At 51.1% G+C, this 13,764-nt stretch overlaps 1 protein-coding gene across 7 annotated transcripts in view; it reads right to left on the bottom strand.

Moving 5' to 3' along the window:
• Positions 1-305: 305 nt before the first annotated feature.
• The window catches only part of Slc6a13 (solute carrier family 6 member 13), a 37,003-nt gene continuing 23,544 nt past the window's right edge, over positions 306-13,764 (bottom strand). For 4 of the 7 annotated variants that reach the window (NM_133623.2, NM_001439616.1, NM_001439615.1 and 1 more), the window contains 11 exon segments: positions 306-739; positions 1,025-1,195; positions 1,858-1,958; positions 2,299-2,401; positions 3,012-3,149; positions 3,433-3,545; positions 4,571-4,695; positions 5,554-5,657; positions 11,729-11,863; positions 12,783-12,915; positions 13,589-13,673. In NM_133623.2, coding sequence (NP_598307.1) covers positions 617-739; positions 1,025-1,195; positions 1,858-1,958; positions 2,299-2,401; positions 3,012-3,149; positions 3,433-3,545; positions 4,571-4,695; positions 5,554-5,657; positions 11,729-11,863; positions 12,783-12,915; positions 13,589-13,673 — 1,331 coding nt within the window. In that variant the 3' untranslated portion in view covers positions 306-616. 7 annotated transcript variants of the gene reach the window in all.

Genomic DNA, 13,764 nt, shown 5'->3' with positions numbered 1-13,764 from the left:
TTTTTTAATCCCACGAGGAGGATGGGGGTGGGAGGGGCATGGAACAGCGGTGGGAAGTCGGAGTGGGAACCATACAGGACCACACGTGACACTCTAGGGAAGCATGGAGAGGGCCAGCTCCCTTCAATCGGAATGTGTGATGGAGGACAATGGCCTGGCCCATCATCTGCTTGCCCACCTCCACCACGGCAGCCATACCTGCTATGTGATTCGTAAGAAAGGAGCTGGGGTAGGCAGGACCCTAGAGCCACAATTTCACAACGAAGAAGGGGCAAGGTACAAACAGAGGACAGACACCAGGCATGTCGACAAGCAGTTGTGGGAGGAAGTTGGATTTAATGGAAGGAAGCGAACCCAGTGACAAGCCAGGCTTTCACCTCCCCAGTCCTCCCTGGGCTTTCCTAAGCTGCCTCAAAGGGGTGTTGTTGATTTGGGCATGTCACAATGTGCGTACCACCCTGGAATAGGGGTATCAAGATAGGAGGTTCCCAGTTCAGAAGGCAGCTTCCAAATACCCCCTTTTGTCTCTCTGCCCCAGCACGGAGGGGTGGTTCTGCCCTCTGTGTCTGTAGCTGTCCCCACAGACAGACTCGCAGGTGTGTCAAAGGCCTCGTCCCTAGCAGTTAGACTCCAGTTCTGTGAGCCTGAGGAGGGACGTCATCGGTGTCGCTGGAGAAGTCAGCTCTGGTTGGCTCTTCTGGGGAAGGTCTTCAGCCGGGCACACGAGCTGGCGAAGTCTCTGAAAGGACAGTTGTCATTGTAGGGGACGGGTGCCTGCCAGTGTTCCTCGTTACAGATGTCTGTCTGCCTTCTCTGCCGTAACCCGCTTCCGGCTGCCAACCCCGCCATTGCAGCTTGGGTCTTGTGGTTATCCTGTGTCCCTTTTTAGGACTCCCAAGGGCTCTTCCTCTGGAACCTTGGTACCCACACCAGGCTGGGTAATCTCCCTTTGTACTCCAGCTCCCTTCGAAAGCAACCCGCCTGTCATCAGTGAGGTTCCTATCCCCCAGTGCTTTCCTCCTACCTCTCTGAGTGGGCCCTTGAGAGTCCTGAGCTTGTAGATGCTCCAGGCAGGAATGCAGACCATGGAGGACAGAGCTAGGAGCCACCCCAGGGCATCCCCCCACCATGGATATGTGTACTTCTTGTTGTAGGTCAGTGGCGTGTATTTGATCAGGGAGAACAGGAAGGTTGCCTGCAGTAAAACAGAGTAGGAAGAGGTTGGTGTTGGAGCCCTGTGCCACTGGCCATCCCACCCCCACAGCTGCCTGGTAGGGTTTATTCTCCCAGCGGGCCCTGGTGCTTATCTAGGTCAGTCAGTCTCTAAGCTCCGCCCACACTCTGCTCACAATCCAGTGTACACCCTCTGTCCCTGCAGGGCTCTTGGGTTCCTCTCCACAGTTTCTCTAGTTGGGACTTAGTTGTGCCATCTCCCACCCCAAGAGTCCCAGCTCTCTGAAACACCCTAGCCGCTGTGAATGTTTCGCCTCTTGAGCCTGTCTGTCTGTCTGTAAAGTGGGTGAGATGTTAAGGAGTTATGTGTGTCAAGCTCTCCGTGGACTGTCTGCGGAGCTCACAGGTATGATTCCGAGCAGCCTAGCATTGTGTGTCAGTCCTTTCTAGGCTATCAGCCTCACACTGTACCACTAGTCAACTCCTCTGGCAGAGACCTGAGCCTGGGCTAATCCCTCTGGGAAAGGGAAAGGGGGAATTTATCTTCCTTTCTTATCTACTGAGAGGATGAAGGAAAATCTAAGGTGAGGCCCGAGGCCTAAAGAGCTATGGGCCTCCATTCCACTGCAAGCGCAATCCTCCTCCACCCAGCAACCTGCTTTTACCCCTTGAGAGTTCCGTTACCAGGCACACAGCTGGCGTGAAAAAGAGCCAACAGTATTTGATAAGAGGCCACGGCTTGTACCCAATCATATCTTCAATGTTGTCATAGAAGCGGCTGGCTCCTGTCGGGGAGAAGGAGAAAGGACCGAAGACACGCTTCAGGCTGTGAGAGATCGGGGTGGGGCCAAACAGACTAGGGTGGGCCCGGACAGACAGACAAGAGACATATCTGCCTTTTGAAACCATGGCTGGGAGAAAGCAGTGGGCTAGGATTCCCTGGCACACACGACAGCAAGGTAGGGCAACGCCAGGGCTGTTAAAAGCATTCGGACAGAACATGAGGCCGACTCTTAAGGTGCACCAGGTATAGCTGTGACAAGAAAGGCACGTGCGAGCAGCAAACGTCTCACTTTGGCATGGAAGACTATGCTAGGCTCTGGGCCCAGGGCAGAAGCCACTCACCGTAAACCCAAGCCACACAGAGGGACTCAAAGATGGCCACAAAGAGAAGACACATGCCACTGGCCGCATAGTAGTCGAAGAGCTGGAACACGTACATGCCGCCCTGCGTGGGAGATGATTATCTATCGGGAGGGCGCAGAAGGGCCAGCCCCTCTGACCCGGATGACCCTATGACCCCTATGACCCCTATCATCCATATGACCCCTATGACCCTTCAGCCTCACAGCAGGGCAGAGGTGGTGAGGCTCACAGACAGTAATGTAAGACAAGAGAGCTTTAAGCCCTGACGCCCTGAGTAGACAAAGGCAGAAAACCTTAGGCAGGGTTTTTAGGGGGGGGGTGTTGATTTGTTTGTTTGTTTGTTTGTTTGCTTTTAATCATTGTTTTTAAACAGAAGAAGGAGAACATCCGAGAGCTGGTATTGTTATTGCTGTCCCCGAGGCTATTTAAGGTTAGCTTCAAAAGCTCCAGACAGTGTATGCAGTGTTTTAAAGAGGGATCTGGACAGTCACCACTAGGTGTCTCGAGGTGCCGGGTCCTGTCTCCTGTCTTCTCCAGAGTGACACTGATGACAGAAGACCACCTGTCCCCCCGAGGTGCCATTTTCCCTTTGAGGCCATCCCTGGGAAAGCAGGGAATCTCCCCGGAGTCCTAGTGCCCCCAGTCCCTTAGGCCTGTCCTGTGGCCCTTCCCAGCAGGCGTCAGACTCTCACCTCTGTGAGCATAATGAGCCCGATGAAGAAAGAGACGACAGACACGATGAGGATGAGAATCTCCCTCCGGTTCTTCTTACGGAACACCCGGGGATACATGTCCACCAGCGCTGTCACGAGGCTTTCTACACACACAAACTGGAATGAGAGGATAAGAGAACGTGGGGGAAAGAGAGCTCCCATGGCAGCCAGCTCCAGCTTCCTTCCAGCCAGCAGCCTCCCTCTCCAGCCCCCAAGAGCAGTTATCCTTGTATGTGGGAATGAGCTGACCCACTCTGAAAGCTCCCCTGGATCCCCAGAAAGGCATCCACCTCTGACATTCACCCAGTCCCCAATGATTCAAGGTCTCATGGGGTAGAAACTCAACCATCACCCTCTATAGCCACCCACCCCTCAGACTCGGAGTAACCACCTCTGATACCTGGCTGTCTAGTCCCAGGAGAACCACCATGAAGAAGAAACAGCAGGCCCACAAAGGCGAGAAAGGTAACATCACCACAGCTCGAGGGTAGGCGATGAATGCCAGGCCAGGGCCTACAGTGGGAGCAGAGGAACACAGCCCCGAGCCTGAGCCAGCTCCAGGCCTCTGCAACCCCAGGGCCTCCCAGGATGGGGCCATGGAATAACAGAGCTGCAAGAAACTGCCCCCAAAGTTATCATCACCGGTGCATCCTGACACAAACCACCCAAACTTCTACTTGGTTTCTAGTTTCCAAGACACCACCCATTGTACCACTGGCAAGAAGAGAACCTAGAGAACCCAACAATGAAAAAATTGGGGTCTAACAGGGGCTCTGGACACCCAAGTCTACTGCCTCAAACCATGGGTCTCAAGCTAAGAATGAGGTCCAGGAGTACCGGGCCAAACAAATCCAAGAAGCTGACCTGAAGGAAAGTAATAGTAGGTGGGGGAGAGGGGCTGCTGAAAACCACAGCAGGAAGGGCTGCTGTTTTACTGGGCTAACAATTATGGTAAAGGATGTTCCTCGGGGAGCCTAGTCCGGGGCTGCATTTGGTCTGGGCCTGCAGTTCACTCTGACTACCCTGAAGCCCTTTCTGTCCCCACCCACCACGAGTGAACTAGAATTACTTTTAGCATCCATTGACACATATGCTATTAAATAAGTGCTCTTGGTGAAGAGCAAACTCTCCTGCCAACGCCTTGGTTGAGCCATAGGAAGCTTCCTCTGAAAGCCCAGGGTACCCCGTGACCTTGGATCCAGTTCCCACACTAGAACAGCTGGGAGAGTGTTAGTATCAGTTTCACATGATTTACCCGACGTGGTATAGGCCAGGCACTCTCCTCAGTCTCCACAGAGCATGTGCCAGACACTGCTTCAATGCTCTTTATTGAAAACGCTTAGGAGATTTTTATTATTATTATTATTATTATTATTATTATTATTATTATTATTTAGGAATGTTTGTACAGACCCATACGGTTAGGTTCCCCTAGTCTGAAAATCTGAAATACTCCAAAATTGGAAGCTTTTTCGGCGTTACCTCTGGGCCCTGGTTGCTAAAGGGCCACCTGCCCTCAACCTCCCCAGATCACTCACCTGATTCAGCAACCTCAGATATGGGTACGCCCTGCTCCTGAGACATGAAGCCCAGGATGGAGAAGATGGCAAACCCGGCCACGAAGCTGGTGCTGCTGTTGAGAATGCAAAGGGCGACGCAGTCCCTGTGGGGGCAGGGGAGAGAAGGAGGCACCCAGCAGGTCAGAAAAGAACTGCCAAGAGTCTGGGCTTCCTGTCCAGGAGCCCCGAGGAGCACAGCCTCTCGCACAGATGCAGAGGTCCAGGGTGAGGTTCCTGGACAGAATTTAGACTGTTCGAAGTGCACCCCTCTCTTGGCCCATTTAACCCCTGACTGGTTCCTATATGGAGTAACCATGGTGGTCCTGAAGGAAGGATGCTGTGTAGAAGGGAAACAGTAAACATTCCAGGCACTCTGTCACCTCCAACCTGACACATGGCTACCATGCTTCTGGGGACACAGTCACTCGGACATAAGCCCATGTGGTTTGGACAGAGATGATCACAGATGACAAGTGACTCTTAGACATCTCAATTTGACATTGAGATGCACAGTAGAACCTTGGGCTGTAGTTCAGATAACATTAAAGCTGGCTTAAACTCTCGAGTATGGGCCAGGCAAGCAAGAGAAGGGGATCACAAAATGAAAAGGGGGTGTCTGGGAGGCAGGTTGGGACAGTGAGGTGAGAACGCGTAAGGGCACATCATTTGCTAGAGAGAGTCACCGAGGCAGAGTCATCATTGCGTGACATTCGTAATTGCTTCCCAGTCTTGTTGGAATAGCTCTCTTGAACCTAGGAACCTCTTAATAAGCCAGGGAAGGTTGGGAAGCCCATGTGGCCTTCTAGCCAATCACAGCCCTCCTACCATTTGAAAAGCAATCCTCTGCCCACCCTATATGAGCTTTCCCTGGGGCACTAAGGTTGGATGCAGATGGATCAGATGCATGAGCTAGTACGGTCCACCCTGGTCTAGCTTGGCTTGGCAAGAGGCAGGAGAGTCACCTGTAGCAGTTGTTGTGGTACTTGTTGTAGCTGCCCAGGGCCGTGAGGCACCCCAGGCAGATGGCAAAGGAGAAGAAGATCTGGGTGCCCGCATCCATCCACACCTACATGAGAGAAAGGAGGAAGCTGATCCATACAAAAGGCCATGTGAGTCTCCACGGGAGAACACAGGCAAACCCTGGCTAATGGTAGTGGCAGACCTGTTCCCACTGCTCACCTAGGCTCTCCACCTCAGTTCCCTGAATGGTTTTGTTGTTGTTGTTTTGTTTTGTTTTAGAGATGCCCCAAGATGATGCTGGGTATTCAAAGAAAACTAACAGAGGCTTAGAGGAGAGGAGGAGAGGATGCTCTGAACATAGAACTGGGTATCAGTTTTTGCCTCATGTCCTCCTACTAGTCTCGTGGCAGTGTAGCCCACGGTGAAGGCATTTCAAGGAATGTGGTCCATACCATCAAAGCCATTTCAGGCATGGAGCTTTGTTCCACAGTACTCTGTGTCTTAAAGGCAGGGAGAGGAGTCCTCCTCTCACGGGGGTTCAGAGGATGAAGTGGAAAGAAAAATTCCCCCATCCTAACCTCAGTGTGGCAGTCACTGTTATCTCAGCTGGCTGACCCGGCCTTGCATGTTGTGGTTTAGATCTAACAGCTAGAATAATATCCCAATGAGAGAAAAACATCAAGGCTCAGGGTTTGCAGGGTTATGGGAGATGGGCTCCAGAGGCCACAACACTCTTACCTCCCATCTTTTCCTTCCACAGATAACAACCTCCAGTGCCCCCTCTGGCCCCACACAAGGCTCTCCAGCCCCTTCCTGCCCATCCCTAATTCCTTGAGCATAAGCACACCCTCAACCCCCATGCTCTACTCTCCCTGATCACTCTCAGTCCTAGTCAAGTACCCATCTTCCTCTACATCCTGGGGGTCTCGGGGACCCAAGGCAGCTGACACATCAGAATCACACCAGGTCCTCAGGCAACATCCACAGCTGAGACTCTGAATCTCAAAGGCTAGAGAACGTGCGCCTTTTGCAAAGCCCCCTCGTGACTCTAAGAGTCAACTCTAGGATAACTCTCACATAGTCCTTGAGAGAAGACAGCAGAAGCAGACCAGTCACCCCTCCTCTTATCATAGCTCTGTCTCCACGGGCACGGGGACCAAACAGAAAGATGGCAGAGATTGGGGGAGAATCTGAAGCCTTCTGTCTTCTGTTCACTGAGAACCCCTTCCCTTCCAGGAAAAAGCCAGCAGCAGAACGAGACAGCAGAGGATGGGGACGAGCCAGAGCTCACCAGACAGCAGCATAGGAGGTAGAAGACACCAGATGACTGTTGCAATGGGGCAAAGTAGGGAATCGAACCTTTATGAACAGCTGGACAAGTAGAGGCACCGATGAGGAGGAGACCACACGGAGAGGTGAGGGAACTTTTGGAATCCAGAGCGATGTCACCTGTGTGTGGCTATTCCCTTAAGATGTCCCAGATCCTCTGCTCTCTAAAAGCTGCCCCAGTTATCTTAGAGGAGCACAGTGGCCTGTCATATATAGAAGTTGTTCTTCCCTCCAGCCCCATGCTCCCAGGAATAAGACTTAGACTCAAAACATATCTAAAATACTTGGCCATACAGCTAGGATCTTCTCTGACTAGATCATGACTTACTATAACCCATTTATTTTAACCTACATTCTGCCACATGGCTGGCTACCCGTGCTTAGGTATTACATGTCCATCTCTTCACATCTTCCTGGGTAAATCTCCAGTGCCTGGCTCTCTCCCAGAATTCTTTCTGCCTCCCAAATGCCCCACCTTCTATTCTACCCTTTCCTATAGGCCATGGGTTTGGTTTTTTTTAATTGACGGGCAATGCACCCATACAATACACGAGATATTCTCTTTACACTCATATTGCTCTAGCCACATTCCCCATAGGGTGCAGGCCACTTAAAGAGTAGGACATTGAATCAAGAGATCTTGAGCCTGGACAGAAAGAGTATCCCTGTACTGGAGGTAAGAGGCCTGAGTTAATGGGACAGCTATCATGATGCCAGCTGTTCTCTCCCAAATAGGCCATTCAAGCCTGCAAGCCTCACTAGCCTTGAACATTTCCCCATGCCTCACAGCACATTGACCCTGTGTTACAAGGGCAGCCCTATGTGCCCACAGAGACACTGGGATGGCCCTTAGGCAAGCAGTGGCTCCATCCTTTGACCATGCATATTTGTGATCTTGGATTTGGGATGAAATCTTCAGAGAAACCATGACTTGGCTGTTTGCCTTACCTAGCAGGGGTTGGGGACAGGGGCCAGCGGTCCTAGCTCAAGGGTCAGATGTGGCCTTTGACGGAGCCCTCTGGCTGTGAGTTTGGCAGGCCTGGCTTTGTGCAGCTGCAGCCCAGTCAAGCCTGCTGGAGTTGGGGGGTGAGGGGGGCGTCAGGAACACACAGAGCAAGCTGTTCTGTTCCCCACCACAGGCGACCCATTCCCTGATCATTCCAGGCACCCTGGGTTTCGGAACAAAACTCTGATGTGTCTCCCACTGGGCCAGAAGATTGACCCAGAAAAAAAGGAGTATGAACAACACTTGGTGGGGTGTGGGTAAAAAGAGGCCTTTGAGGGAGACAGGAACTGAGGGACCTCAGTAGATCTAAGACTGATGTCTTTAGCCTCCATATTTGTGGATAAATGCCTGCTATTCTGAGAAGGGCAGTGGCTTACTACAGAACAACCGTAATCAAACAAATCAGGGCTCCGGCCCCATCTCTAGTCATTTCTGGCTGCTTGATTTAACCTCTCCAAACCATCTCATTCTCACAAGAAAAATCCATACAATAACAGCTAAAATAATATAGGCGAAATGCCTAATGTATAAATAAATGTTAAGTCCCTACCCTAGAGTAATACAAAAGGAGCCCTTAGGGTTCAAATAATTCATAAGCTCTCAGATGGCCCTGATGCCTTGTAATCCCAGCACTTGGGAGGCAGAGACAGAAGGAACAAGAAGTCAAGGTCATTCTTAACTACAAAGCAAGTTCCAGGCCAACCTGGACTACATGAGTTCCTGTTTTTAAGTTGTGTGTGTGTGTGTGTGTGTGTGTGTGTGTGTGTGTGTGTGTGTGCGCGCGTGTGTGCGTGTGTGTGTGTGTAGTGGTCTATAGATAGATAGATAGATAGATAGATAGATAGATAGATAGATAGATAGATAGAATATATATATTGGATATATAGTGGGCTACATGAGTCCTTGTCATTAAATTTTTTTCTGGAAATATTAAAGATGAAGGGTAAGGCAGCAGACTCCAAATGAGTGTTCAAGACCAAACCTACCCCTCTCACATACTAGCTTCTACTTCTTGACAAGCCTCTTGGATTTTCTATCTATAAAACGAGGCCAATATCTGACTCAGGAAGGATTTGATGACTCAAACAATTCAACCACGTCAGGCCTAACGAGATATAAGAGCATCGCATATATGAGCAGCTTTTGCTTAAGCCCACAAGAGATAACACCAAAATAAAAAAACGAGTTCTGATCTATGGTCACAACACTCCATAAGAATTGCAACATAGGGGCTAAAAGTTTCCACGGGGCTCTTCAGATGCTCTACCCCCCTCCTGCTCCCTGCCCTTATTCATCAGCCAGAGTTCAGTAGAGCAAGCGGTTGGGGTGAGGGAGAGACGCATGTCGTGAGCAAAGCAGGTGCCGTGTTCCTAGGAGCCAATTCTCAGCAAGAGTCCCGGAGCCTGGGAAAGGAAGGAACCCAGCCAGCACACAGCAAGCCTGGCAGAGAAACGGAAATGAGAGAGGAACCCAGCAGTCTCCCCTGGCTCTCTGCCTCTGCTCTTGGCGGGAGGGATGCCTTTAGTCTTTGTGTCACCTAGTGGGGATTCTGTACCTTGCTCAAGTGCCAGGTGAACACCAGTTGGAATTATCACACTCCCTGAGGAGTGCCAACTACATTCAATTAGGGCCTAGCAGGATGTCCCACCCTGCAGGCAATACTCAGCTCACTGATGACAAGACCTACCTTCAACTGAGCTACCCTTGAAACTGCTCCCTGCCTACAGCCACAGAGCCAATGGAACAGGCAAGTTCCCTGTGCAGCCTACAGCAGCCTGCAGATGGACCATGGCAACAGGAGCTCCGGGTTCAGTAAGCCTTCCTCTCAAGACACACGGCTTTGAGAACCCCTGGAGTTGAAGGTTGCCTGGCCCACACTCAGATCTTCTGGAAACTTCTATAGCAAACGCTGCACCTAGAAGGGGCCTGGCTCCACACAGCGAAAGACTTACACAAGAAGCCAAGGTGAACAGACAGGGACCTTGCCTTCCAGAAGAGGTCAGAAAGTTCGGGAGTTTGTTGGCATCCAGACCTGCCTTCCAGTTGCAGATGTGATTTTAAACCGCCTTAAAGCCCAGGGGTAAGAGAACTTGCCTGGTGCCCTGCCGTCGACATCTCCAAAACCACAAAATCTTAAGGATCTCTAGGCCTCAGTTTCTCTATCTATAAAATAGAAGTAGCTGGTTAATATGCTGTGGGGATTAGCTAAAATAAGACATGGAAACCTCTTAATGGTGCCAGGGATACACGGGTCATTCGCTATAAATAGCTGATTAGGACAAAGCTACCAATATTGGGCTCCTTCGGGCTTTCAATTTACCTTGCCTTCCTGCTCTCAGACCTACCTACAAATAAAAGTGAGATTTCCCCACAGGTTTATGACCCTGTTCTTCTAGAACCACAAGGGGGTCCCTTTAACAAGGTGGATTCTAGCCTGACTCTAACTAGCCTGCCTACACTGCTGCCCCAGAGGAGCCTGTTTACTGTCCACGATCCATCACAACCATTTGGTTCCAGGTAAAGATGAGGGGCTTCTGAACCATGGGACAGAAACATCACTTAAATCCTCTGTACAGCCTGGGGCTGCAGTCTGCCCATCTGCACAGTAGAGCAGTCTGAGCTCGAGAGTTCTGGAAACGTCAACAGCTCTGCTCCTATAGGTTGGCTCAAACCAAGTCCAAATGCCGTGTGTGGCAGTTTGATAGCAGCCTGCATCTCTGTGGCTTCTGAGGACCCAGACAGGAGGAGGAAAGGTTTATATCCCTCAGGAAGATTGGAGGCTGCTGGAGTTTGTGAGAAGAGTCTAACCAGGGCTGTCCTGGTTGGCATGAGAAGACTTGTAATTCCTTCATGTGAAGCCAAAGACTTGGGATCTCTGGTCAACCCAAATTCCACCCAAAGGGGAACTCTTGCCTCAAACAGGGGAACTCAGGAGCCCTGGGTCCATCCCTTGCCTTTCTGTCTTCCAGCAGCTTCGCAGACAGGGATTGTCCCTTGTTATTTTTAACCACTTGGAAGGCCATCCAACAATCTTCTAGGTATTGGGAGCCACTTGCCCTCAATTCCCTGGGGGTCCCTTGTACTAATACAGAGAGTCTCCCCAGAACCAAGGAAAATATCACCAACTATTACCCAGTCTCCCTTCTGAGCCAAGAAAGCATGGGCAGCAGGTGACACTAGGCAGCAGTCTCCTCTGTGCCCAGGCCACTTGCCCTCCCTTCAAGATGGCTGCCAAGCAAACACTTGCCAGAAACCGGGGCTTCACGACCAGGTTGCTTTGTGCTCCCTCACTGTAAAGTAGCACAACCCTCCAGCACTCCTCCCTGGACACAGAGAAGCTGTAGGCAGTGTAGACAGCAGAGGGGGGCCTGAAGGAAAAGAGACAACTGACAGGAAATTTGACACCAGCCCAACTGTTATGGGAGGAGCAGGAAGCAGAGACTGGAAGGTGGGGTCACTGGGCCAGAGAGAGGGCACCACAGGGCAAACAGGGTGTCAGGCTAAGAGGGGAGAAACAAGGGAGGAGGCTCAGAAGGAAGCATGGGGCTTGAGAATGAGGAGAGGAAAGGGGTCAGCCTGCCAGTCAAGATGCCTAGTCCAAGTGGGTTATTGCCAGGGACCCAAGTCTTCTGAGTTCCCTGGGGCAGTTGTAGACCAAGAAAGAACAATGGTAGACTTGTTACGACCATAGACAGTTGCTGGCCCGTATCTGCAGAAGGGAACACTCCCGCCCCCACCACACTGTCCACCACCACCACAGATGCATTGGGGGACCATCCATCTACTCCATATAGCTCAAGCACCCCCAAGAGCCCTATGGTGGTCCTGTAGTAGCTGCTCACCTGGGGATCCCACAGACGTGTGATGTTGGGGTACAGGTAAAACTGAATTCCCTGGGCTGCTCCAGGCAGTGTTACTCCTCGGATCAACAGGACCACCAGCATGAGGTAAGGGAAAGTAGCTGTGAAGTACACCACCTGCCCAAGGCCCAGGAGAAACAAGGAGAGAGTGAGGAAGTAAGGCTCACACTGTAATTCCCCAAGAGCTCTCCCCCCACAGAAGAGGCCAAGGGAGCTCCCTGCCTGCTCCTCCATCAGCCTAGCAGCTGTTCAGCTCATTTCTCCAAGCCTCTGGCCACAACTCACCTCTCCTTCCCTCCAGCCCCACCCTCCACTCTATTCAATATTTGGGCAGTGGCCGGAGGAACACAAGCATTTTGCCCACACAAGTGCTTAGAGCTACAAACAACGGTGTCTGGTATGCAAACGGCTGAGCCATGTGCTCTTCCCTCTGTGGGCAGACAGATTAGTAAAGAAGATTTATGAGAGGCCTCCAAGGCAGGAGTCCAGAAGAGCTCAAGATGTGTGTGTGTGTGTGTGTGTGTGTGTGTGTGTGCGCGTGCACGCGCGCAAATATGTATGTGTGCAAATACACAAACACACACGCATGCACACATATATACATGCACGAATGCACACACATACACATTCGTGTGCATACTCCACTTTAGATTCTCTTGGGTATAGAGAGGCCAAAACTCCTAAATTGGCTGAGAATCACTGTGAGGAGTGTGGTCTAACAGCATTCTCTATCCACTGAACTGTTTTATAAAATGGGGAGCCATGGCTCTGTTGAATCTGCAAGATGCTCACGCACACTGTAGACTGCAAACTGGAGTTCCTCTGGTGCTACCTCTCCTCCCTCTCTCCTTCCATTTACCCCCCCCAGGAGTGCACGAATGGGGGGGTAAATGGGGGGTGCAGAATCGGGGAAGGAAGCCACATGAACTGCCATGTCATTCCCTCCTGTCACAAGTAGGCTAAATGAAGGGTGGCAGCCCCCAAGACAGGCATGTCGTCCTGGGATGGGAGAGAACAGGAGCTTTCCAGCACAGACCTTGCCTGTGGACTTGACCCCTTTCCAGATGCAGAAATAGCAGATGATCCAGGCAAGCAGGAGGCACAGGACCAGCTCCCAGCGCAGGGACCCCAGGTGCTGGATGCCATCTGAGATCTTCAGGACTCGCCTCCTAAGAAAGCAGACAGACCCTGACCTCTCTCTTGGGTTTCTTCCCTTCCTTCCTCTCCCTCTTTTCTGTGTTGTTGGTTTTTATTTATCTTGCAATTTTGCTTTTTGTTTTCATATTTTTTGTTTTTTTCCTGTGTAAGGGTTAGAACCCAGGGCTATGAACATGCTAGGCAACTGCCCCAACTCTGAGGGCAGATGTTTGAGTAGCTGAGCGGCACCTCCAGGCTCTTGTCTAAGGCTTGTCACTTCCTTGAGACCTGTGATGCTTTCCTTTGCACAGATATGGAGGTGGACCTAAAGTGTGGCTTCCATTCACTGTGCCTAGTTCCGTTTGCTTGGAGTGTTCACCGAGCATGGGGGAGGGATGCAGACATAAACTTTCTCATCCATCTGAGATGTCAGGGACCAAGATGCCTTGGGTGAATGACATTTGGGGATCAGGTCTAGATGAGATGTAACACTTTCAGCCACAGGGGAGGGTGCTCAGGTACTCACTACGTATACAGACGCTCTCTAATATAAGAGTTACAAAGCTCATCTGAGAACAGTCCTGCATTAACCATAGTAAAGGTACCACAGAACTAAATCACACAGGGGCTGCCCAGGGAAATCCTCTTCCCAGGCCCTTCTTTAGAATACACAGCCACATCCAAAAGGAGAAGGGCCTCACTTACTCCCAGAACTCGATGACAGGGGATGTGGCATTCTCAGAAGTCACATTCAGGGAATTGTTGGTTTTCTGGAACTCCACACAGTTTTCTACCCATGAGCCCCAGGGAAGGAAGAAAGAAAAGGTTCATCAGTCAACACTGGGCATGGCCAAAGAGAACAGAAGCAAAACAAGGTGTCT

This window comes from Rattus norvegicus, chromosome 4 (genome assembly GCF_021556685.1).
Source record: "Rattus norvegicus strain SHRSP/BbbUtx chromosome 4, alternate assembly SHRSP_T2T, whole genome shotgun sequence".
NCBI lineage: Eukaryota > Metazoa > Chordata > Mammalia > Rodentia > Muridae > Rattus > Rattus norvegicus.
Note: the sequence above shows the minus strand (reverse complement) of the source record. Positions and strands in the feature narration are given on the sequence as shown.